Below are 26,154 nucleotides of genomic sequence, written 5' to 3' on the forward strand. Positions count from 1 at the left end.
AGTTATCCTAACATTGGAGTTGCTCTATAATCTAGCTCTATTTTGCAAATATGAACAGTTTTTCAGTGTCTGACAAATTTTCTCTATATAAACAGCACATCGTTTCTGCCTTACAACTTTGCTTGCAGTTTATCTTTCTATTTCTTTCAGCTTGTAAATTTCTTACTGTTAGGTATTGCCAGCAAGCTACAATTTTTGCATTTTGTTGTTTAAACTTTCTTTAGGCACTTGAGTTTATAATATATATCATTTCCTATACATATTTAAAATAATTTCTTATTTTTTCTAATTATAAGTAAACTTACATAAGTCTTAGACAAAAGCAAAAGGCACAAAGAAGACAATGAAAATTACATGTTATTCCATTATCTATACCATTAGCATTGTTTGGATGGGTATCATAACTTTTTTGGCACTTTTTCTCTATTTGTGTATATTTATATAATCAGATAAATTCTGTACTGCTATTTGATAAACTGCGTTTTTCAAATAATGTCTCTATTCAAAGTGAAAGTGAAAGTCGCTCAGTGGTGCCTACTCTTTGCTACCCCGTGGATTGTAACTAACCAGGCTCCTCTGTCTATGGAATTTTCCAGGCAAGAATAGGCGTGGGTTGCCATTTCCTTCTCCAGAAGATCTTCCCAACCCAGGGATTGAACCTTAATCTCCGAGAGTTGCAGGCAGAGTCTTTACCTTTCAAGCCACCAGGGAAGCCCATGATCTATTCAAATAATGTATCTAGAGCACATTTATGTCAATAGTGCTGAGTCGCTCAGTCATATCCCACTCTTCATGACCCCATGGACTGTAGCCCACCAGGCCTCTCTGTGCATGGGAATTCTCCAGGCAGGAATATTGGAGTGGGTTGCCATGCCCTCCTCCAGGGGATCTTCCTAACCCAGGGTTTGAACCCAGGTCTCCAGAATTGCAAGCAGATTCTTTATCGTCTGAGCCATCAAGGAAGCCCAAGTATGAATGTACATTGTTTAAATTTTTGCCTAGTACCATCAAAGTAATTTGTCTTTGCAAGGTTAAAATTATAATGCAGAACTGTATTAAATTTTTGAAAATCTAAGTGTGTTTTAAATTACAAAAGCTCTGTTTTATGAGAAAAGAGTTATATTGTGTAGAAGTAAACTAGAGGCAACAGAAATGGAGACTAGGGAATAGAGATTTGTTACGTTCTTGTTAAGAGAAGCAGTGTATTATATAATGAAGTATAATTACAACTAAGAATCAAATGGTTGGTGCCAAAATAACATAGGAAACTTAATGCTGGATCAGTTTATACAGCACTCTAAAATTACCAGCTCAATGCAGGACTTTAAGACATAGTGCATAACATTATTATTTATTTATTTATTTATTTTTTGGTGAACATTGCTGCCATCTATCTGCATATTGCAAGCACACTTTATTAACTTGGCAGTTACAGTCCGGTAGAATCTTTGAATCTGAAAATAATTTTGTCAGAAAAACCTAAGTGAATATGCTTAACAAATAGGATAAGGACATTCTCTTACATTAACACTAGCATTATAATATCTAAGAAAATTTACAATTCTCGGTCATACAATGGTCAATATTTTACTTTTCCACTGTTGCTTAATGCTCTAATATAGCTTCTTTGATCTGAAGACTCTGATCGAAGCTCACACACTGCATTTAGTTTGTATGTCTCTCTCTCATGTTCTTAATTTTTCAAGTTAAGTTTACTGAGGTATTATTTAGTCTCTAAGTTGTGTCCCACTGTTTTGTGATTGTAGCCTGCCAGGCTCCTCTGTCCATGAGATTTCCCAGGCAAGAATACTGGAGTGAGTTGCCATTTCCTTCTCCAGGGGAGATTGCAGGTAGGTTCTTTACCACTGAGTGATCAGAGAAACCCCTGCTGCTACTGCTGCAAAGTCGCTTCAGTCGTGTCCGACTCTGTGTGACCCCTATTGAGGTATAATTTACAACAAAGTTCATCCTTTTAAAAATGAGCACGGTTTTAAGAGTTCTGAAAAATACATATAGCCATATATGTATTTTTACATATAACCACCACTATAATCAAGACATAAATTATTATTTCCACCATTGCAAAAATTTCCCTCCTGACTCTCTATAGTCAGTGTCTTCTTCCCTATGACATCATCCTCTGGTAACCACTGATCTCATTTCTGTTCACATAGTTTTCCATAGTTATGCACATGGGTTCATACCCAGCTCTGCTGTTTAATGGTAGTGTGATCTTGGGCAGTTACTTAAAGACTGTTCTGTTTCTGTTGACTATAAACTGTCAATATTTGTTGTCTTTTCTCATAGGAATGTTCTAAGAATTAAATAAGTTATTGCACAGAGAACATTTAGGATAGAACTTGCCATACAGTATGCACTCAGTAAATAATTTTGTGTATTACTATTTCAAGTGTGAGACCAAATTATATAATATAGTCTGGATGGCAAAACTGCTGCTGCTGCTTCTGCTGCTGCTAAGTTGCTTCAGTTGTGTCTGACTCTGTACGACCCCATAGATGGCAGCCCACCAGGCTCCCCCATCCCTGGGATTCCCAAGTCTAAAAAGCACCATAATAATACCAGTAGCCTCATTTATTGAATTCTTGCTATGTTTTAGGCATTTCAACTAGCTCTCAAAACAAATTAATCCAGATTTCAACAACTTTAACATTATTCCTATTTTACAGACAGGAGAATTGAGAAACTTAACAGTTTAACTTGTTCATTATGGCAGAATTAGTGAAGTAGAGTGAAACTTGGACTTGTCTGATTTTTCAGTGCTTCTTTCCTATAAAAAAAAAAGTCTTTTCTGGTAACAACATTTGTTAAAATGTTACAAATTAAAAAAAATATTTGTTCAACTCTTGATTAATGAATTTATTCAATAAATAATATATTTTATTACATAGTTATTGACTATATTCCCTATACTATACATTTCATATCTGTGACTCATTTATTTTGAAACTGGAAGTTTGTACCTCTTAAGCTTCCTCACCTATTTCTTGCCTCCCCCATCCCCCCAATAACCACCTGTTTGTTATCTGTATCTATAACTGTTTTGATCTTGTTACATTTGTTCTTTTGTTTCTTAGACTAAACATAAAAGTGAAATCATACAGTATTTGCCTTTCTCTTGTCAGACTTATTTCACATAGCATGCTACCCTCTAGGTCCATCCCTGTGGTCAGAAATGGGAAGATTTTATTCTTTTTTATGATCCAGTTGTTGAAATCTGGATTAATTTGTTTTGAGATCTAGTTGAAATGCCTAAAACATAGCAAGAATTCAATAAATGATTTTACTGGTATTCTTAATTCATTCATCTGTTGAGGGACACTTAGGCAGTGTCCATTCTTGGCTGTTGTAAACAGTGCTGCTATGAATATAAGGATGCATAAATATTTATGAATTAGTATTTTTTTGAATTTTGTTTTCCTTGGATTAAATACACAGCAATGGAACTGCTGAATCATATGATAGTTCTATTTAAAATTTATCTCCATATTGTTTTTCATAGTGGCTATACTTATCTACAGTTCCACCAACAGTGCATAAGTGTTTCCTTTTCTCCATATATTAGCCAACGCATGTTATTTGTTGTCTTTTTAATAATAGCCATCTGACCAACATATGAAATGACTTGTCTTTGTGGTTTTGATTTGCACTTCTCTGATAATTAGAGATGTTGAACAATTTTTTTTTTCTATTCTTTTCCCAATTCTTTTCCCATTTAGGTTACTACAGAATATTGAGTAGCATCCCTGTGCTATACAGTAGGTCTTTGTTGATTACCAATTGAAATACAGTAGTGTGTACATGTCAATCCCCAAATTCCAATCTATTCCTCTCCTGTCCCCTCTTCCCTTCTGGTAACTAAGTTAGTTTTCTAAGTGAGTCTGTTTCTGCTTTGTAAATAAGTTCATTTGTATCTTTTTTTATAGATTCTATCTATAAGTGATACCATAAGATATTTGTCTTTCTCTGACTTAATTCACTTAGTATGATAATTTCCAGATCTATCCATGTTGCTCCAAATGGCATTATTTCATCTTTTTAATTACTGAGTAATATTCCATTGTATATATGTACCACACCTTCTTTATCCATTCCTCTGTTGATGGACATTTAGATTGCTTCCATGTCTTGGCTACTGTAAACAGAGCTGCAATAAACATTGGAGTGCACATATCCTTTTGAATTATGGCTTTCTCCATATATATGCCTAAGAGAGTGATTGTTGGATCATATAGGAGCTCTATTTTTAGTTTTTTAAGGAACCTCCATATTGTTCTCCATAGTGGCTGTACCAGTTTACATTCTACCAACAATGTAGGAGGGGTCCCTTTTCATGTTGAGCATCTTTTAATGTACCTATTAATTATCTGTATGACTTCTTTCAGTTCAGTTCAGTTGCTCAGTCGTGTCCGACTCTTTGCAACCCTGTGAACTGCAGCACGCCAGGCCTCCCTGTCCATCACCAACTCCCGGAGTTCACCCAAACTCACGTCCATCAAGTCGGTGATGCCATCCAGCCATCTCGTCCTCTGTTGTCCCCTTCTCCTCCTGCCCCCAATCCCTCCCAGCATCAGAGTCTTTTCCAATGAGTCAACTCTTCGCATGAGGTGGCCAAAGTATTGGACTTTCAGCTTAAGCATCAAGCCTTCCAAAGAACACCCAGGACTGATCTCCTTTAGAATGGACTGGTTGGCTCTCCTTAGAAAATGTCTATTCAGCTCCTCTGCTCACTCTTAATTGGGTTCTTCAGCTTTTTGATGTTAAATTATATGAGTGCTTTGTACATTTTGGGTATTTACTCTTTATTGTATGTACCACTTGCAAATACCTTCTCCCCTTCAATAGGTGGCCTTTTCATTTTGTTGATAATTTCCTCCAACATGCAAAATATTTTTAGCTTGATAAAGCCCCATTTATTCATTTTTGCTTTTGTTTCCCTTGCCTAAGAGAGGGTAATCCATTTTCTGATTTGAATTCCCTGATACATTTTTTATTAAATAATAAAAAAGGTCACAGAATCATAAAATGGTCAGGTCTAAGTCAGTCTTGTAGAAGGCAATGGCACCCCACTCCAGCACTCTTGCCTGGAAAATCCCATGGACGGAGGAGCCTGGTAGGCTGCAGTCCAAGGGGTCGCTAAAAGTCTGACTGAGCGACTTCACTTTCACTTTTCACTTTCATGCATTGGAGAAGGAAATGGCAACCCCCTCCAGTATTCTTGCCTGGAGAATCCCAGGGACAGAGGAGCCTGTTGGGCTGCCGTCTATGGGGTCGCACAGAGTCGGACACGACCGACGCAACTGAAGGCAATGGCACCCCACTCCAGTACTCTTGCCTGGAAAATCCCATGGACGGAGGGGCCTGGTAGGCTGCAGTCCATGGGGTCGCAGAGAGTCGGACATGACTGAGCGACTTCACTTTCACTTTTCACTTTCATGCATTGGAGAAGGAAATGGCAACCCACTCCAGTGTTCTTGCCTGGAGAATCCCAGGGACGGGGGAGCCTTGTGGGCTGCCGTCTATGGGGTCGCACAGAGTCAGACATGACTGAAGCGACTTAGCAGCAGCAGCAGCAGCATTCAGTTTTCAGAGCATCTAACTTAACTTTCCCATTTTGTAAATAAGGAACCTGCCAAAATGGTGCCAGAGCTTGTCATACATGACATAGCTAGTTCACTGAGCAGGTTTCAAGACTTCTGATTTAGGATTCTTTTCAGGACATCATACTTAAGTGGTATGTACTTACATAGATCATTTTGTTGGCACTGCCTCACAAAAATAGTAATTCCTCTCCCCCCACATAATGGTGGGGGGAATACATCATCCATCACTATTATTAATATACCATTATTCCTTTCAGAGATGATGCATAAGTGGGCTAGGGTGTGGCTAATGAACCTGCACAGTAAAACATTACTCTTTAACTGTTTTCAGCAATTTTTTTTACCTTGTATCCTTCCAAATATTACTTTTTACTTTGTAATGTAACCATCAAGAAGTTTTACACCTCCTCCGCGTGAGAAAGAGTGAGAGTGAGCCAGAAAGTGACAAGGAAGCTGTGGGAGCAAGAGAGGTTACGTCTTTGGGAGGATGGGGTGGGGCTGCTGGGTGGGGCAGGCGGAGCTACTGCGGGTGGGCGGGGCTACGAAAAGACGGAGGGGCGAGTACAAGTGAGGGGGCGGGCACACAACGGTTTTCTTCCTTTGGAGTCGGCTAGCTCATTTTGCGCATGTGCAGTCCGTTTTAAATTGCGTAGTACGCGGCGCGCGGCTGGGCGCGCTTGCTCGGTAGCTTGGGGCGTCTCGGAGCCCGCCCTCTACCTTTGTCTCTCGCCTAAGGGCGCTGCTGGGTTTCCTTCTGGCTGGTTTTGGGGTGACTGAATCCTCGCTGGGCTGCCTAGAGCTTTGACCCGGGTAGACTTACGCCCTAAAACCCTGCCCGGTCGAAGCCGGGCCGGAACATGGCTGCATGGGGGCTGGTAAGTGCAGGCCTGGGACCGGGTGACGCAGGGAGAATGAAGCTTCGGGCCACCGTCGTCGCTTCTGGAGGATTTCGATGGGAAGCTGCGCGAATTTTTTGAATTGGGAAGTGAGCGGGTGCCACTATTCAGAGTTACTTTACTTGCAGTTTTTTCCTCAGGCTTTTTGTAATCCAGTTGTAACGGGTAACTCTCTTCTGAGATTCTTGTGGCTTCTACTTTGGAGCCTAACTTCGGTTCTAGGCATTCAGCAGGTGGCTCAGTGGTAAAGAATCCGCCTGCCAATGCAAGGAGTTGTAAGAGAGGAGGGTTCGATCCTTGGGTGGGGAAGATTCCCTTGAGGAAGAAATGGCAACACACTACAGTGTTCTTGCCTGAAGAATCCCCTGGACAGAGGGGACTGGCGGACTACACTCCATGAGGTCGCAAAGAATCGGACACCACTGAGCGACTGAGCTTTCAGTTCATAGTCCTCCCAATAATATTCTGTCCTTGGTAGTGTTGGAAAGCCTTGAAATTGACCATTTCATTCAGAATTGCTGGTGTAAAGAGGCAGGTTTCTGAGAGGCAGCTACAGGTTAAAAGTGTAAGCGGTGAATGACTGAGGGGGCGGAAACTCATTTTTATTGGACGGTTTCTGGACTCCTTGGTATTCCCTTTTCTGTACTTTAGATTTACGGTTTTGTTGTTTTAGTCCCTGAGTCTCGTATCCGACTATTGGCGAACCCATATCCTGTTATGGTTATTATACGTTATACAACCTTTAGCAGCCCCTATCCTAAACTCCTAGTTTCTACTTTATCTCCCCGTTTAAGATCTTCAGCATTGATGAACTCCCATTTATATTGTTGTATATATATGCTTGTATGCATAAAGAAGTTTATTGTGGACAAAAATTATTGCCCTCCACGTAAGTAAACAGAATGTAGCCCACCTTCAGGCCACCAGAAACTGCAGCTGCCTCTAAGTGTGCCTGAGGGGACTTCAGGATGGAGGAAACAGGCTACTGGCCCTAGATAGTTAAAGAGACTTATGTGAGTCTGGACTCTAGCGTCTTCGCATTTATAGAGAAGTACTAAAATCATTAGCTTGAGGTGTCTTTTTCTGTGATTAGCAGTAGTTTTGATACTTGATTCCCCACCCCCCCCCCACCCCCCCAGCCCAAACTCCTGTATAGCCTAGGTCCTCCCTTACCTCTTTGGAGTAGTTCTCTCTGAGAGTTTTTTCCTGAGCTATGGTCCTAAGTAAGGTCACCAAATAAAAATTATAAATTTTAAGTTGTGCATTTTTTTCAGCCGACAATTATATATAATATAAATAATGTATGTGCTCATGGTAAAAAGTACTGTCTATACCAACACTTTAATACTGTTGACTAAAGAAAAATGCACTGTTGCTGGGTCATTTGGTAAGAGTATGTTTACTTTTGTAAGAAACCACCGGAAAAGTGGCTGTACCGTTTTGCCTTCCAAAATGAGAGTTCACATTGTTCCACAATTGGCATTGTCATTTTTCCAGATTTTGGACACACAGTCAGATATATACTGGTATCTGTCTTTAGTTTGTAGAGCATCTTTTCACAAGCTTACTTGCCATCTGTATATCTTCTTAGGTATCTGTTAAGGTCTTTGGACCATTTGTTTTTTAATTGAGATAAAAAACTATTTTATTCATTTTTATTTGTTAGTGGTGCTGGGGGTGTGGGATATTAGTTCCCTGACCAGGAGTTGAACCCACACCTTCTGCATTGGAAACTGGAGCCTTAACCACTGGACCTCCAGGGGAGTCCCCTCTTTTTATTGCATTTTAAGTGTTCTTTGTATATTTTGGATAGCAGCCCTTATCAGGTGTGCCTTTTGCAAATATTTTCTCCTGGTCTATGGCTTATCTTCTCATTCTTTCTCTCTTTTTTAAAAACCATGATCAGTGTTTTATTTATATTGATGTTGGCATGTGTTTAACATCTATGATCAATAATAATAATATCAATGATATTATTAATAAACAACTTCTTTTCTCACTGTGATCTCACCTTACAAATTTCTCCTAGTTTTAGGATGATGCCCTTCAGAATATGGAAAGCTTGTCTTAGTTCTCACATTAACTGCTTTTCCTGCTGCCTGGTTTTCCTGTCAGTCTTCAGTAAACATTGCCCTTGTGTCTCCTTTCAAAGTTCTCTTTCCTTCTCTTTGTAATGGTGCTCCCCATTGACTGCACTTGGCTTCTCAGATTAAGGAGGAGAGAGACAACACTGAAACTGGAAGAGCAGCTGCTGGTTCAGTTTGCTGTGTCTTATTCTTTTGATCGCAGGACGCCTTATAGATTCAGTTTGGTTCTTCTCCAGTGTCATCTTTTGTGTTTGCACATGATTTTATCACCAGTTTTTATTCAAATCCACTGGGGAATGGGACGATTCTACTTTTGTTTCTTGTTCAGGAATCCCTTGATCATGAAAGTTTGTTGAGATTTGGCTGGGAGCAAATTCCCACAGTTCACTCCACTTCCACTGCTTAGCTGTGCCATGTGGCATGTGGGATCTTAGTTCCTTGACAAGGGATTGAATCCACTACCCGACCTCTGCATTGGAAGCCCGAAGTCATAATCACTGGACTACTGGGAAAGTCCCCCCAAAGTCAGAATTGTTTTGACCCTTTTAGTTCTAGTATCTGACTTTGCATCATAACTCATATAAAAAACAAAGGGAGAAAGGAGTTGAGAGATTATCCTCAGTCATTCCTGTACTTTAATGATTTCAGACTGGGTGTAATTTTGCCCTGCAGGACGTGTTTGGTGTTGCCTGGGAAAATTTCTGGTTGTCTTGAAAAGGTGTGGATGGTGGGTATAAGTGCATCCAGTGGGTGGAGGCCAGGGATGCTGCAAGTATCCTACCAAGGCACGGGACAGGCCCTCTTGAGTCATTCAGCCCAAAACATCATCAATGCTAGATTTGAGAAACTCTGCTGTGATGTATCAGAGAAGGCAATGGCACCCCACTCCAGTACGCTTGCCTGGAAAATCCCATGGGCGGAGGAGCCTGGTAGGCTGCAGTCCATGGGGTCGTGAAGAGTTGAACACGACTGAATGGCTTCACTTTCACTTTTCACTTTCATGCATTGGAGAAGGAAATGGCAACCCACTCCAGTGTTCTTGCCTGGAGAATCCCAGGGACAGGGGAGCCTGGTGGGCTGCCATCTATGGGGTTGCACAGAGTCGGACACAACTGAAGCGACTTAGCAGCAGCAGCAGCTGTGATGTATATTATTTTCTTTGAGAAACATAATCTCATAGTGAATGAAAGAATCTGAAATTGAATGAAGATGAGTTGAAATTGAAAGTTTTTGAGTGTGTTTGAAAATTAAAATTATTTTTGTATTCTAACTTTTAATTTAAAATTAAAAGACCTTGTCTGTCTTGTTTTCTACTGTGCCAAAATAGCATTTGGCCCTCTAGTAGGTGCTTGATTCATATTTGCTGAAGGAATGTATTGTCTTAGCCTTAAATTTTTTCTATTTAAAAGAGGAACAGAGTACTTTACAGGTGTTAATTTAATGTTCAGACATTCAGTGTGAAAGTATGACTTTTTCATTTTATTGTGTTAAATTAGAAGAATGACTTTAAATTAGACCTTGGAAGGGAGTTAACTAACATTACTTGTCAAGGATTTGCTTAAGTGTTTTAGAATGTTGAGTGCTGATGAGAGACCTAAGTGCTTGCATTAATTTTCTATCTTGTGATAAAATACAGACTCGTTAGATGTCTTTGTTCCTTAGTTTGCTATCTGTAAAATAGATTTAATCTTTTGCTCCTTAGGTACTTCCTGAAATTAATATGGCTATGTGAAACACTAATTTTCTTTAAAGAAAAACACATTTATCTCATAAATTTTAGTCTTATTTATTTGACATGTCAAAAAGATAACATGTTTTTGTGGTATACAACACTGGCAAAGCTCTGGGAAGAATATAAGCTAGCTTAAGACAAAGTCTCTGCTCTCTTAAACTCTTAAGAGATGTCTTCATCTTTCTGAATAATTAAATTCAAAAGTGAAGCAAGGTAGCAGTCCCTGTGAGTAGAAACCACAGTGGCCTAGAGTAGTGTGTAAAAGTATTAGGAGAGTCAGAATGTCAGAGCATGAGTGGGGTAAAGAGAGTGTTCACATGAAGTGAGATTATTTATATCCCATTGGGCCAAGGAAGAGTACAGCTTACTGAACATTTTGTATTGATAATAATTTATTTTTAAAAGCATACTATTTATCTTATTACTACCCAATTTTCAACTTGAAAAGTTAACTTTATAGATTTTATACTTAAAAGATAGGACCCAGAGTATCACAAATATGTTTTCCACTTCCAGTTTCAACATGTCCATGTGTTTTATTTTTTCCAATCGTTTCCATTGATAGGGGCTTCTTCTTTGTTGCTAAGTCATTTCAGTCATGTCTGACCCTTTGTGACCTTATGGACTGTAGCCCGCCAGGCTTCTCTGTCCATGGAATTTTCCAGGCAAGAATTATTGGAGTGGGTTGCCATGCCCTCCTCTAGGGGATCTTTTCGACTCTGGGATTGAACCTGCATTTCTCATGTCTCCTGTATTGGCAGGCAGGTTCTTTACCACTAGCACCATGTGAGAAACCCCTCTTCTTTGTTGGGGTTACCTAATTTCTCATTTGGAGACATTCTAGCACTTTTTAATCCTCAGTTTTTCTGATATTTCACTCTTCGTTTCCTAGGTATGAATCTTCTTGCATTTTCATTATGTTGGTCATTCACTCCTCATCCAGGACAGTATCCTCTGAGCTTACTTTAGGCTGTTTCTGCTTTTATTCTGTTTCATCAATTATCATGTTTCATTTGTTTCCATCTTTCAGAAATTTGTTATATGTGTTTGTCCGCAGATGGTCCTCTGAATTCTCTTTTTCATTGTCATTTTATGCCAGTCTATTCTTTACTATTATTTAGAGGGATTGATCTACAAGGAAAGAAAATAAGTAGATACTGTTGATGGACTAACTTGAGTTACTGGAAGCCCAGATAGTATGATTTTGATGATGGAAGAGGTGTAGGGGGAGATGGAGGAGTAGGAAGAGGAAGAAGATGATGAAAAAAATCCAGGGTAAGGAAATAATATAAAAAAGGTTTGGAAACAGTGGATGTGAGCCAAGTTGTTTATCACTTGATCCAGAAGAACTCCTCTTTATAGTATTATAGTAGGCAATCAGCAAATACTTGCTGAATGAATAAATGAAGAACTTAACTTTTCACCAAACTGACGATTTACTTTTCTTTCAGGATCATCTCAAAAATGACTATAGAAGAAGATTTTGCCGACCTTCCAGGTGATCTGTATACTTAAGCTTTTAAGATGATTTTTATTCCCATCTTTAGAAAGTGGAATTTTTAAATGCAGAAAGGAAAAACTATTACCTCTGACTAAAATAATGATTTATATGCTCATTGGTTAAGTATAGTCATCTTAGTTATTTTATATTAACAGAGAAATATTAGTGCAAACAGTGCATTGGCTAAATGGCAGTCATAAAAGAAATTCGCCTGATGAGTGATGGATCAGGAAGAGGCAGTTTCAGTTCTGACTAAATGACAGCTATGGATAAAGCTCTCTAGACTTTGAATGGTACTAACAGAAAGATGCAGTTTATTCTGTGGGGCTAAGAAAAAGAAAAGGTGGGTGTGATCCTAAAAGGCAATAGAAGGTTCTTTGTGGTGACGGAACTGTTCAGTACCTTGACTATTGTGGTCATAACTGAATCTTCAAATATGATAAATTGCATAGAACTAAGTACATACACAAACATAAACATGCAAATGAGTACATGTAGAACTGGAAAAATCTGAGTAAAATTGGTGATTTTGTCCATATCCATATCGTGGTTTTGATAATGTATTGTATTATTATGTGAAATGTTACCATTGAAGGAAACTGGATAAAGTGAACAAGGGATCTCTTATATTATTTTTACAACTGCATGTGAATCTAAAATTATATCAATATAATAATTATATTGATTCATTAGTTCTTAAGATTAAGGGTATTGAATCAAAAGTGCATTTGAAATGTAGGGAAGACTGTGTTACTTGGAGCTGTTAGGACTTGTGACTATAGAGTATTAAAGAAGCATTTCAAGAATGATTGAATTTGTTCATGTTCTTTTTTAGGTACAGAGCAGTAGTCTAAAACAGCTTTAGACATAGCTATTCAATCAGGGAATATAATTATTAATGTAGACAATAACATACTGCTTCATATACTTTTTGGGAACTCTTGGTCTCTCAAATACTTGTTTTATCCTCAGATTTTAATGGTGATATTTTTCTCATTAAGTAAAAATTAGCATCTTGTAATAAGGAGATATGGAATTTTTAAGATAGATATTAATAATTAGCAAATACCTTTTAGAAATGATACATTAACATTTTCCCTTCTTTGTTTCTTACTAGGGTACCTGACATTAATACAGAGCAAGGCCAGAATATACTGGAAGTCTTAATAGACTGTTTTGAAGAAAAAAGTAAGGTTTCACTTTGTGGATTGGGATGGCTGAAATATAAATTTGTCCATTGACATCAAATTCAGCAAATATGTTCCAGCATTTCAGTATATATTTTCCCAGGAATTTTGAGTACATGTTCAGTCCTTCATGTACCTTCTGGTATACTGAAGATGTGTGTTAGTTGTTCAGTCATATCCAACTGTTTGCAACCCCATGGCCTATAGCCCGCCAGGCTCCTCCATCCATGGGGTTTTCCCAGCAGGAATACTGGAGTGGGTTGCCATTTCCTTCTCCATACTGAAGATCATACTGGCAAAAATGAGAATAATTTGTTATTCCCTTTAGTTCACACTAGATTCCTATAGTCTGGAGTTCTAGAAATAATTATCATACACTAGAGGAAGTATCTTATTAATGGAAATAAATGTGCAGAATTCTTGAGATCTCTGAAGAGCTTGTAATAACATTTGGTGATTTGCACCCCTTCCTAAAGAAAAGATATATTATGGTAGGTTTTCTTTTAGGAAACTTTTCTAAGTGCTGATTAATATCAGAAGGAATTGGAATAAAAGCCAACCAAAACAAACAAAGAAAAACAAAAAAAGCCAACCAAAGAAAAACACACATAGTGGAAAAGTATCTCTTCTTGTTAAGTTCTGAAAGATGAATTGGCACATACTTCTTCAGGAATCTTATCTGTCTTTTTCAGTTCCTAATGCCTTCTAGGTACATTTGAATATTGAGTTGATGTCTGTACTTCAGTTAAATTAATTGTGCTTAAAAGAATCAAAAGAATTCTTCATGTATCATATAGGGCTTCTTTTAATTGTAACCAAAAATTTTTATACGTTTAAATTTTTTTTTTTACTTTTTAGGTCTTGCCAATGATTTTAGCAAAAATGCCACAAAATCGGTGCTTTATTCAACACCTAAAACCAAAGATATTTGTATTCAGTCATCAAGCAAAGAGGTAAGTCAAAAAGGAGAGCTTAATGAGTAAAGCTCAGTACACAAAATTAGATACATTTTAGTTGTTTGTAAGTCTTATTCTTTAGAAGGAATCCTATATTTCCATTGAGTTTACATGAAATTTAGAGGTATTTTATGAAAATTTTGGTCCTACATTTCCTGTGGTTGAAATTGGAGGTCTGGGAATTAGAATCATCAAATAATGACACAATTATTTTTCACTCTTACTGAAGGCAGTTTATTGCTAAACAGGGAAATCAGTCTTTTATTGATTATATATCTTAAGAGGATATGTTGACCTAACTCTACAAAATAGCCACCTTTGAAATAGAGATTTTGAAGCTAATGATTGAGGACAAATTATTCAAAAGCACAATAGTAATTGAAGAGAAAAATTGTATATAGACATACATTGTATATTGTGCTTTGCCTGTTGCCCTTCACAGATAGTGCATTTTTTACAAATTGAAGGTTTGTGGCAACCCTCTGTCAAGCAAGTCTGTCAGCGCTCTTTTTTCTTACAGCATTTGTTTGCTTCATGTCTCTATGTCATGTTTTGGTAATTCTCATTATATTTCAAACATTTTTATGATTATTATATTTGTCATGATCTATGATCAGAGATCTTTGAAGTTACTATTGCAAAAAAATTATGACTTCTAGAAGGCTCAGATAATGGTTAACATTTTTTAGCAATAAATATTTTTAAATTAAGGTATGCAAATTTTTTTAGACATAATGCTATTACACACTTACTGTACTACAGTTTAGTGCAAACAGTTTTTATATACACTGGGAAATCAAAAAATTCATGTGCCTTGCTTTATTGTAGTACTTGCTTTATTGGAGTGGTCTGAAACTGAATTTGCAGTATCTGAGAGGAATACCTGTACTGCTAGAAATAACATTCACTAGAAACGTGTATAAACAAATAATTAACCACATATAGCCTTTTGGTTCCAAGGAATGAAGACATCCACTGTTGTCATAATTGAGAGACTTTTTTTAATGTGATAAATTATATTAATTTTTGACAGTTAAATCAACTAAGTTTCCTGGGATAATCTTGGCTTGGTCATGAAGTATTAACTTGTTCTGATTTGGTTTGCTAATATTTTAAGATGATTGCATCTGTGTTCATGAACAATATTTTCTTTTTCTTTTCTTAAAATGTTCTTGTGGGGCTTTGATATCAAGGGTAGAGGTTCTACTTTCAGGTAGGATGTAACAAATTGCAGTAGGTCAATGCTTCTGCTGTAACAGCTAGTTTAAAAAAAGAATAAAATGCAAAAAAACTCATGTTTTTTAGAGACATGGGAGTTGTGGAAGCAAGAAGGACTAGATGAACTAAAAAAGAAAGTGAAATCCTTAGAATAGGAGTTGATGATTGTTAGTCATTTTCTTCCCTGAGAGTATTTGCTGATTTGGGGCAAAAGCTGAAGATTTTAGGTTGGTCCAAACAGAGTGAGTCCACTGAGGGAAAGCAGAGCTTTTGACACTTGTGCAGGGATGGCATGACATATTGGAATCCTGGAGGTTCCCCAAATGTATAACTTTGTTGTTGTTCAGTCACTAAGTCATGTCTGACACTTTGCGACCCCATGGACTGGAGCCTGCCATGCTCCTTTGTCCATGGTTCTTCTGGCAAGAATACTGGGGTGGGTTGCCATTTCCTTCTCCAGGGGATCTTTCCAGACCAAAGATCAAACCTGCATCTCCTGCATTGGCAGGTGGGTTCTTTACTACTGTACCACCTGATAAGCCCTAGTTTGGAGAGAGAATTTTAATTTAACATTATCCATTGTGTGTGCAAGTCGCTCAGTTTGGTCCTACTCTTTGCGACTCCATGGACTGTATCCCGCCAGACTCCTCTGTCCTTGGGTAATATTTGCTTCGGTATATTTTAAAAGGTAAAAATGCTTGAGGTAGCACATATGTTGTCTTGATGGGACAAGGTCAGGAGTGGGTAGCCCAGAATACTGGAGTGGGTAGCCATTCCCTTCTTTAGGGGATCTTCCTGACTCAGGGATCAAACTTGGGTCTCCTGCATTGCAGGCAGATTTTTTACCATCTGAGTCAAATGCTTACACTAGAACCTTTGTCAAATATTCCAATGATCCTTATTGGTCTCCTCACTTTTAGGAGTGTAAAACTAAAACGGTAATTGGAAACTCTGTGTACTTAAGAGTTGTACATTGTTAGATTTCGCTGCAGTGTGATCTGTATGGCCATGTCATTGTGAAAAGCTTCTTGTTAATATCTGCAGGCTTTCTTCTCTTGACTTGATAAGTTTTTCTGACAAAGAAATCTCTCCTGCTTGGGTGTCTGATTTTAACAGTGAGTGTTCTCAGCCTAGTGCGGGCAAGGAGGAAGATGCCTTTTGAGTATTTCTACTTAATATCTCTATTTTCAGTGTATTACTCTTACCTTCAGTTTCTGATCTTCATGTCTCTGATCTCACAGTCTTTTGCACCTTGCTTTTGTTTGTTTGTTTAACATAATCATTCATATTGCTGTACTTTATTCATTTCTCTTGTATTTGTGATGTTAAATGCCTATATAGCAATTTATTTATCTAATCTTCTTTAGGTTTTTAAAAGCTATTCATTGTTTCTATGATAGGTTATATGAATTTGGTTTCTACAGTGTTATTTAAATGTGCAACTTTACAAGCTCGTTTCATGTTTTGCAATTTTTTTTCAATTTAAAAACAAATATGTTTAATCAAAATTGGTAATTAAATAGAGTAGATCTAATGCTCTATCTCTTTTAGACTCAGAGCCAGAAATCACATCCAAAGTCAGGTCCAGTTTCTTCACGGAAGAAAGAAGCCCCTCTTCAGTTAACTGTAGAACCAAATGAAGCTGTCAGCAGATCAGGTTGGTAGCATCCCCATGGGTAGTATTTGCCTCGGTATATTTTAAAAGGTAAAAATGCTTAAGGTCAAGCACATATGTTGTCTTGGTGGGACAAGGTCAGGGTCAGCCTAGACAGAATTGTGAAATAGATGAAGTTGTTTTTGAGTCTCTCTCAAGTCCATTGTTGGGGGGGGTGTGTGTGTGTGTGTTTAACATGAATAAGTTTTAAAATTTTTTTGAAATATAGTTGATTTACAATGTTGTGTTTAATTTCTGCTGTAAAACAAAGTGACTCAGTTATACATATATATGTACATATATTCTTTTTAATATTCTTTTCTATTTATCATAGGATAGACAGGATAGTTCCTTGTGCTCTACAGTAAGACCCTGTTATTTATCCATCCTGTATACAATAGTTTGTGTCTGCTAATCCCAAGCTCCCTATCCTTCCCTTCCCAACCTCCCTCTCCCTTGGCAACTGCAAATCTGTTCTCTATGAGTCTGTTTCTGTTTCATAGATATATTCATTTATGTCATGTTTTAAATCCCACGTATAAGTGATATCACATAGTATTTGTCTTTCTATTTCTGATTTATTTCGCTAAGATGGACCTTAATCTCTAGGTCCATCCATTTACTGCAAATGGAATTATTTTGTTCTTTTTAATGGCTGAGTGATATTCTAGTGCACATGCACATGTGCATGCGTGCGTGCCTGTGGGGGTGTGTGTGTGTGTTACACACATATACACCACCTCGTCTTTATCCCTTCATCTGTCGATGGATATTTAGGTTGTTTCCATGTCTTGGTAGTTGTAAATAGTGTTACTATGAACATAAGGGTCCATGTATCTTTTTGAATTATTGTTTTGTCTGGGTATATGCTCGAGAGTGGGATTGCTGGATCATGTGGCACTTCTATTTTTAATTTTTTGAGGAAATTGTACTGTGTTCCATAATGGCTACACCAGTTTACATTCCCACCAACAGTGTAAGAGAGTTCCCTTTTCTCTACACCCTCTCTAGCATTAATTATTTGTAGATTTTTTAATAATGGTCATTCTGACTGGTGTGAGTTGGTAGGTACATCTTTGTTTTGATTTGCAGAACAATGGTTTTATCTGATTATTATCTGTTTCTTTGTTTTAGTTGTAGGAACACTGCTTACTAGGAATGTGGCAAAAGACAGTAAGAATTATTATAGGGACCACAGCTTTAAGAGTTTTCAAATAGATTTCTCTTTGCCCTTTCCTTTCCTTTTTGTCTTCTTCTTTTCTTTTAACATTTATTGTCTACACAGTTTCTGTGGGTCTGGAATTCAGAAGCAGCTTAGTTAGATGGTACTGGCTTGAGGTTGTAGTCAAGATGTTGGCCAGGATTGCCGTCATCTGAAGACTTGACTGGAGCTAAGGATTTATTTCCAAGATGACTCACTCATGTGGGGCTGGTTGCTGGCAGGAAGCCTTACTTTCTTTTCTCCCATGTGGTCCTCTCCACAGACTTCTTGAGCATATTTCAAAAACTGAGGTATAGTTTATATAGTATTAGTTTCAGGAATACAGCATAATGATTTGCTGTTTGACTATGTGTGGTCAGTATTCTTTTTCTCTCTTCTCCTTTTGTTCCATTTCTTTTAGTCAGTTATATGTGGTGCTGCTTTTTAAAGTTTTATTTATATTTTTCAAGTTAGAAAAGTTCTTCATTTGAGGTAAGAGTCAAAGATTTAAAAGAAAAAACTACTAATCCTTATTTCCCTCATCCTGCTGAGGTAACCTTGAATCCTTCCATATGTTCATTGGTTCTCCTTAATGAATACATATACAAACGTGTGTGTTTATGTGTGCATGTGTATGCACACCTGAGAAAGAGACTTTCACAGTTTACTTTTTACCAGTAATGTAAGAATGTACCTTTCACCTGATAGATTTTTATTCTACTTTTTTGCCAGTTTGATCAGTATTAAGTAATCTGTTACCTTACTCTATTTCTGTGATTACCACTGAGTTTGAACACCTTTTTATAAGTTTACTGGCTATTTGAATTTCTTTTTATCTTAGTTGTTTGTCCATATGCTTTGCCCATTTGTTTCTTCTGGTTTATGAGAAGTCTTTAAATTGAATATATGTAATTAAAAGTCTGTAATATATGTGACAGGTATTTTTCCAAATGATCCCTTAACTATTACAGATTTTGGTTATAGTATCTTATATGATAGGTAACATTTTTTATTTGACTTGTCAAATGTCGGAATTCTTTTTCCTGTTTCCTGTTTTGGTTAAAAGATTTGTTTTATCCTGAAAGCATATATAATACTTAGATTTTCATCTTAGCATCTTTCTTTTTAATTTAAACCTTTAATCCATCTGGAATGTGTTTTGGTATATAATGTGACATAATGTTATAATTTTATTAAATACTTTCTTCATCATGGTCATTTGTGCTAGGTGTGTTCGTTAGTTACTTGATCCATTCTCATCTCAATGGGCTACTTTATCATATATCATTCAATAAGCTTTAAAAAAATAATTTTATTTATTTATTTTTGGCTGTGCTGGGTCTTCATTACTGGCTGCATGCTTTCTTTAGTTGCAGTGAGTGGGGGCTACTCTTCATTGTGGTGTGCACACTGCTCCTTGCAGTGTCTTCTCTTGTTGCAGGGCAAGGCTCTAGGGCTCCTGGGCTTCAGTAGTTGCGGTACCCACACTCAATAACTGTGGTGCACTGGCGTAATTGCTCCACGGCATGTGGATGTGTCTCCTACATTGGCAGATGGATTCTTATCCACTATACCACCAGGGAGGTCCCTCAGTGTACTTTTGAATTTTGGTCCACTTGTTTATTCTTAATGTCAACACAATACTGTTTAATAGTATTTTTATAGCAATATGGTGATATAAAGGTGTTTATAGTCACTATTCTGCCACTCTTAGAAGTTTTTACTTTCTATGAACTTTATTTATTGTTTCCAGTAAAATTTTATTATGGTTTTCACTGAGGTTGGATTGATTTGTATGGGCATTTTGTGAAAAGTCTTATTTTAGTATCATTTAGCTTTTCTATTTACAACATATATCTTTTATGTCCTTCAAGCTAGTATCACTGATGAACATAGATGCAAGAATCCTCAACAAAATTCTAGCAAATAGAATTCAACAACACATTAAAAAGCTCATATACAATGATTAAGTTGGGTTTATTCCAGGGATGCAAGGATTCTTCATTATATGCAAATCAATCAATGTGATCACCGTACTAACAAATTGAAAGAAAAAAACACATGATTCTCTCAGTAGATGCAGAAAAAGCCTACGACATAATTCATCACCCATTTATGATTCAGATCAGATCATATCAGATCAGTCGCTCAGTTGTGTCTGACTCTTTGCGACCCCATGAATCGCAGCACGCCAGGCCTCCCTGTCCATCACCAACTCCCGGAGTTCACTGAGACTCACGTCCATCGAGTCAGTGATGCCATCCAGCCATCTCATCCTCTGTCGTCCCCTTATCTTCCTGCTCCCAATCCCTCCCAGCATCAGAGTCTTTTCCAATAAATCAACTCTTCTCATGAGGTGGCCAAAGAACTGGAGTTTCACCTTTAGCATCAGTCCTTCCAAAGAAATCCCAGGGCTGATCTCCTTCAGAATGGACTGGTTGGATCTCCTTGCAGTCCAAGGGACTCTCAAGAGTCTTTTCCAACACCACAGTTCAAAAGCATCAATTCTTTGGCGCTTAGCTTTCTTCACAGTCCAACTCTCACATCCATACTTGACCACTGGAAAAACCATAGCCTTGACTGTACGGACCTTTGTTGGCAAAGTAATGTCTCTGCTTTTGAATATGCTATCTAGGTTGGTCATAACTTTCCTTCCAAGGGCTAAGTGTCTTTTAAATTCATGGCTGCAGTCACCCTCTGCAGTGATTTTGGAGCCCTCAAAAATAAAGTCTGACACTGTTTCCACTGTTTCCTCATCTGTTTGCCATGAAGTGATGGGACCAGATGCCATGATCTTCGTTTTCTGAATGTTGAGCTTTGAGCCAATTTTTTCACTCTCCTCTTTCACCTTCATCAAGAGGCTTTTTAGTTCCTCTTCACTTTCTGCCATAAGGGTGATATATTCTGCATATCTGAGGTTATTGATATTTCTCCTGGCAATCTTGATTCCAGCTTATGCTTCTTCCAGCCCAGCGTTTCTCATTATGTACTCTGCATAGAAGTTAATTAAGCAGGGTGACAATATACAGCCTTGACGTACTCCTTTCCCAATTTGGAACCAGTTTGTTGTTCCATGTCCAGTTCTAACTGTTGCTTCCTGACCTGCATATAGGTTTCTCAAGAGGCAGGTCAGGTGGTCTGGTATTCCCCTCTCTTTCAGAATTTTCCACAGTTTATTGTGATCCACACAGTCAAAGGCTTTGGCATAGTCAATAAAGCAGAAATAGATGTTGTTCTGGAACTCTCTTGCTTTTTCCATGATCCAGTGGATGTTGGCAATTTGAACTCTGGTTCCTCTGCCTTTTCTAAAACCAGCTTGAACATCTGGAAGTTCACAGTTCACGTATTGCTGAAGCCTGGCTTGCAGAATTTTGAGCATTACTTTACTAGCGTGTGAGATGAGTGCAATTGTGTGGTAGTTTGAGCGTTCTTTGGCATTGCCTTTCTTTGGGATTGGAATGAAAACTGACCTTTTCCAGTCCTGTGGCCACTGCCGAGTTTTCCAGTTTGCTGGCTTATTGAGTGCAGCACTTTCACAGCATCATCTTTCAGGATTTGAAATAGCTCAACTGGAATTCCATCACCTCCACTAGCTTTGTTCGTAGTGATGCTTTCTAAGGCCCACTTGACTTCACATTCCAGAATGTCTGGCTCTAGGTGAGTGATCATACCATTGTGATTATCTTGGTTGTGAAGCTCTTTTTTGTACAGTTCTTCTGTGTATTCTTGCCACCTCTTTTTAATATCTTCTGCTTCTGCTATGTCCATACCATTTCTGTCCTTTATCGAGCCCATCTTTGCATGAAATGTTCCCTTGATATCTCTAAATTTCTTGAAGAGATCTCTAGTCTTTTCCATTCTGTTGTTTTCCTCTATTTCTTTGCATTGATCACTGAGGAAGGCTTTCTTATCTCTCCTGCTATTCTTTGGAACTCTGCATCTGAATACCTCAACACAGTAAAGGCTGTATATGATAAGCCCACAGCTAACATTATTGTCAATGGTGAGAAACTGAAAGCATTCCTTCTATGATCAGGAACAAGACAAGGGTGTCCACTCTCACCACTGTTTTTCAACATAGTTTTGGAAGTCATAGGTACGGCAATCAGAAGAAAAAGAAATAAAAGGATTCCAGATCGGAAAAGAAGTAAAGCTCCTACTGTTTGCAGACAACATGAATCTATACACAGAAAACCCTAAAAATACTGTCAGAAAATTACTAGAGCTAATCAGTGAATTCAGCAAAATTGTGGGATACAAAATCAATACACAGAAATCACTTGCATTCCTATATACTAATAATGAATAATGTCAGAAATAAAGGAATAAATCCCTTTCACCATTGCAACAAAAAGAATAAAATATCTAGGAATAAACCTACCCAATGGAGAAGGCAGTGGCACCCCACTCCAGTACTCTTGCCTGGAAAATCCCATGGATGGAGGAGCCTAGAAGGCTGCAGTCCATGGGGTTGTTGAGGGTCGGACATGACTGAGCGACTTCACTTTTCACTTTCATGCATTGGAGAAGGAAATGGCAACCCACTCCAGTGTTCTTGCCTGGAGAATCCCAGGGACGGGGAAGCCTGGTGGGCTGCCGTCTGTGGGGTCGCACAGAGTCGGACACGACAGAAGCAACTTAGCAGCAGCATGGAGACAAAAGAACTGTTTACAGAAAATTTTAAGAGACAGATAAAGAAATCAGATGACATAAACAGATACTCCATGTTCCTGGGTTGGAAGAATTAATATTGTGAAAATGACTATGTTACCAAATGCAGTCTACAGATTGAGTGTGATACCTATCAAATTACCAGTGGCATTTTTCACAGAACTAGAACAAAAAATTTTACAATTCATATAGAAACACAAAAGACCCTGAATAGCCAATGCAGTTTGAGAAAAAGAATGGAGCTGGAGGAGGCAACCTTCCTGACTTCAGATTATACTACAAAGCTACAGTCATCAAGACAGTATGATACTGGCACAAAAAGAGAAATATAGACCAATGGAACAAGATAGAAAGCCCAGAAATAAACCCACGCACCTATGGGTACCTTCTTTTTGACAGAGAAGGCAAGACTAAACAATGGGGCAAAGATAGCCTCTTGAATAAGTGGTGCTGGGAAAACTGGACAGCTACATGTAAAAGAATGAAGTTAGAACACTTCCTAGCACCATGTGGGCTTCCCTTGTGGCTCAGCTGGTAAAGAATTGCCTGCAATGCAGGAGACCTGGGTTTGATTCCTGGGTTGGGAACATCCCCTGGAGAAGGGAAAGGCTATCCACTACAGTATTCTGGCCTGGAGAATTCCATGGACTGTATATAGACCATGGGGTTGCAAAAGAGTCAAACATACCTGATGCCATACACAAAGATAAACTCAAAATGTATTAAGGACCTAAATATAAGACAGGAAACTATAAAACTTAGAGGAAAACATAAGCAGAACACTCCATGGCATAAAGCAAGATCCTCTGTGATCCACTTCCTAGAGTAAAGGAAATAAAAACAAAAACAAGTGGGACCTAATTAAACTTAAAAGCTTTGCACAGCAAAGGAAACTATAAACAAGGTGAAAGACAACCTCAGAATGGGAGAAAATAATAGCAAATGAAACAACTGACAAAGGATTAATTTCCAAAATATACAATAACTCATATAAGTCAATACCAGAAAAACAAACAATCCAATCAAAAAGTGGGAAAAAGACCTAAACAGACATTTCTCCAAAAAGACATGTAGATGGCTAATAAACACATGAAAAGATGCTTAACATCGCTCATTATGAGAGATTATTATTATTATTCTTATTATTATAGCAAATCAAAGCTATAATGAGATAACATCTCCCACTGGTTAAGTACATTCTTAAATTGTTTTTTTTATTTATTTTTAAAAATTTATACATTCTTAGATTTTGAAATCCAAAGTGTCATCTCTTAAATACATACATGCATATATATTTATTAATATTCTCTCTATATAGACATGCATATTATATATCTATATATATCTGTTCCATAGGTACATATGTATGCATATGTGCAAAAGTGTGCTCCTCTAGCTGCCCTAGTTTACTCAACTTTTAACCTAAAGATTGAATCTCATAATTTCTGTAGGATTACCTATTATTTATTTTAGCTATGTATGTTGTTTAGTCACTAAGTAGTGTCTGACTCTTTTCCAGCTCCATTCACCAGGCTCCTGTATCCATGGGGTTTCCTAGGCAAGAATACTGGAGTTGGCTGCCATTTCCTTCTCCAGGGCGTCATCCTAACCCAGGGATCAAACCCAGGTCTCTTGCCGGGCAGGCAAATTCATTACCACTGAGTCACCTGGGAAGCTCTTAGCTGTGTATCAGATCAGATCAGTCACTCAGTCGTGTCTGACTCTTTGCGACCCCATGAGTCGCAGCACGCCAGGCCTCCCTGTCCATCACTAACTCCCAGAGTTCACTCAGACTCACGTCCATCGAGTCAGTGATGCCATCCAGACATCTCATCCTCTGTCGTCCCCTTCTCCTCTTGCCCCCAATCCCTTCCAGCATCAGAGTCTTTTCCAATGAGTCAACTCTTGGCATGAGGTGGCCAAAGTACTGGAGTTTCAGCTTCAGCATCAGTCCTTTCAAAGAAATCCCAGGGCTGATCTTCAGAATGGACTGGTTGGATCTCCTTGCAGTCCAAGGGACTCTCAAGAGTCTTCTCCAACACCACACTTCAAAAGCATCAATTCTTCGGCGCTCAGCCTTCTTCACAGTCCAACTCTCACATCCGTACATGACCACAGGAAAAACCATAGCCTTGACTAGACGGACCTTTGTTGGCAAAGTAATGTCTCTGCTTTTGAATATGCTATCTAGGTTGGTCATAACTTTCCTTCCAAGGAGTAAGCGTCTTTTAATTTCATGGCTGCAGTCACCCTCTGTAGTGATTTTGGAGCCCAGAAAAATCAAGTCTGACACTGTTTCCACTGTTTGCCCGTCTATTTCCCATGAAGTGATGGGACTGGATGCCATGATCTTCGTTTTCTGAATGTTGAGCTTTGAGCCAACTTTTTCACTCTCCACTTTCCCTTTCATCAAGAGGCTATGTATAGATTTATTCAAATCTCTAAAACATTTTTTATTTTGTTGTGGTAAAAATGTTTTAAGTGCGATCTCTCTCAACCGATTTTTAAGTGTACAGTAGAGTATTGTTACCTATAGACACAATGTTGTACACTAGATATCTAATTTATATATCTTGTACAACTGAAACTTTGCATCTGTTAATCAAGAACTCTAAATCTCTCCCTCCTCCCAGTCCCTGGCATCCACTTTTCTAATCTCTCCTTCTATGAGTTTGACGGTATTCAAATCTTGAATAAATTTAATGTATCAATAGAACTGTGAATTTTCTATGTTTGAAGCTTTTACTCATTTCAGAACTGTGGAGCATGGACCAAATACATCTTTCAGTTTATTAATTTCATAACTTAGAATTTTTAAAGTACTTTCATATTTTATTCCTAGATCTTTGATTATAAACCTGAAGATTTGTGAGTCTTCTGAAAACTGTCTAATTAAATTGTTGCTGAACTTCAGAAAGCGCATTTTGTTCTAATATTATTTAAAGAGTTTTTAACATCTTCATACAATTTTTTTTGCAGTTCAGGACCATGAGGTTCATCAGAAAATTTTAGCAACTGATGTTCATTCTAAAAATACATCTGACTTGAGAAAAATGTCAAGTAAAAAACTAAAAGATAATCACAATGAAGCTGATGAGGAGTGTTACTTATCTATTGGCTCACCTTCTGACCTGGATATAAAAGCATCTTCATTGCAAAAGGGTAGTTCATCTGTTGCCCAAAAGAGAGAGACCTACACTTCTGAAAATTCAGTAAATATGCTGTCTTCAAGTACACAGATTTCTCATAAAACCAGAAAAAGGTGAAGTTTTATTTATGAAATATTAATCTTTCTGTAACAATTTCATTTTTTATGTTAAAAGATGGGTAATTTAGTCTTTTATGTATTTTACAGTAAGCATTGAATATTTACATGTTATGAGAAAAGTAGACATACGTTGGGTATATATTCAATTTATATTTATTATGG

The 26,154-nt window shown here is 37.8% G+C and overlaps 1 protein-coding gene across 2 annotated transcripts in view; it reads left to right on the forward strand.

Moving 5' to 3' along the window:
* The first annotated feature begins 6,253 nt into the window (after positions 1-6,253).
* CENPC (centromere protein C) overlaps positions 6,254-26,154 on the forward strand; it is a 91,909-nt gene continuing 72,008 nt past the window's right edge. The window contains exons 1-6 of one of the 2 annotated variants that reach the window (XM_044945834.1): positions 6,254-6,496; positions 11,788-11,837; positions 12,955-13,025; positions 13,883-13,977; positions 16,750-16,855; positions 25,704-25,986. In XM_044945834.1, coding sequence (XP_044801769.1) covers positions 6,479-6,496; positions 11,788-11,837; positions 12,955-13,025; positions 13,883-13,977; positions 16,750-16,855; positions 25,704-25,986 — 623 coding nt within the window. In that variant the 5' untranslated portion in view covers positions 6,254-6,478. The remainder of the gene's footprint in view (positions 6,497-11,787; positions 11,838-12,954; positions 13,026-13,882; positions 13,978-16,749; positions 16,856-25,703; positions 25,987-26,154) is intronic. The other variant, XM_006079846.3, reaches the window with a different exon arrangement.

Source organism: Bubalus bubalis, chromosome 7, assembly GCF_019923935.1.
Source record: "Bubalus bubalis isolate 160015118507 breed Murrah chromosome 7, NDDB_SH_1, whole genome shotgun sequence".
Taxonomy (NCBI): Eukaryota; Metazoa; Chordata; class Mammalia; order Artiodactyla; family Bovidae; genus Bubalus; species Bubalus bubalis.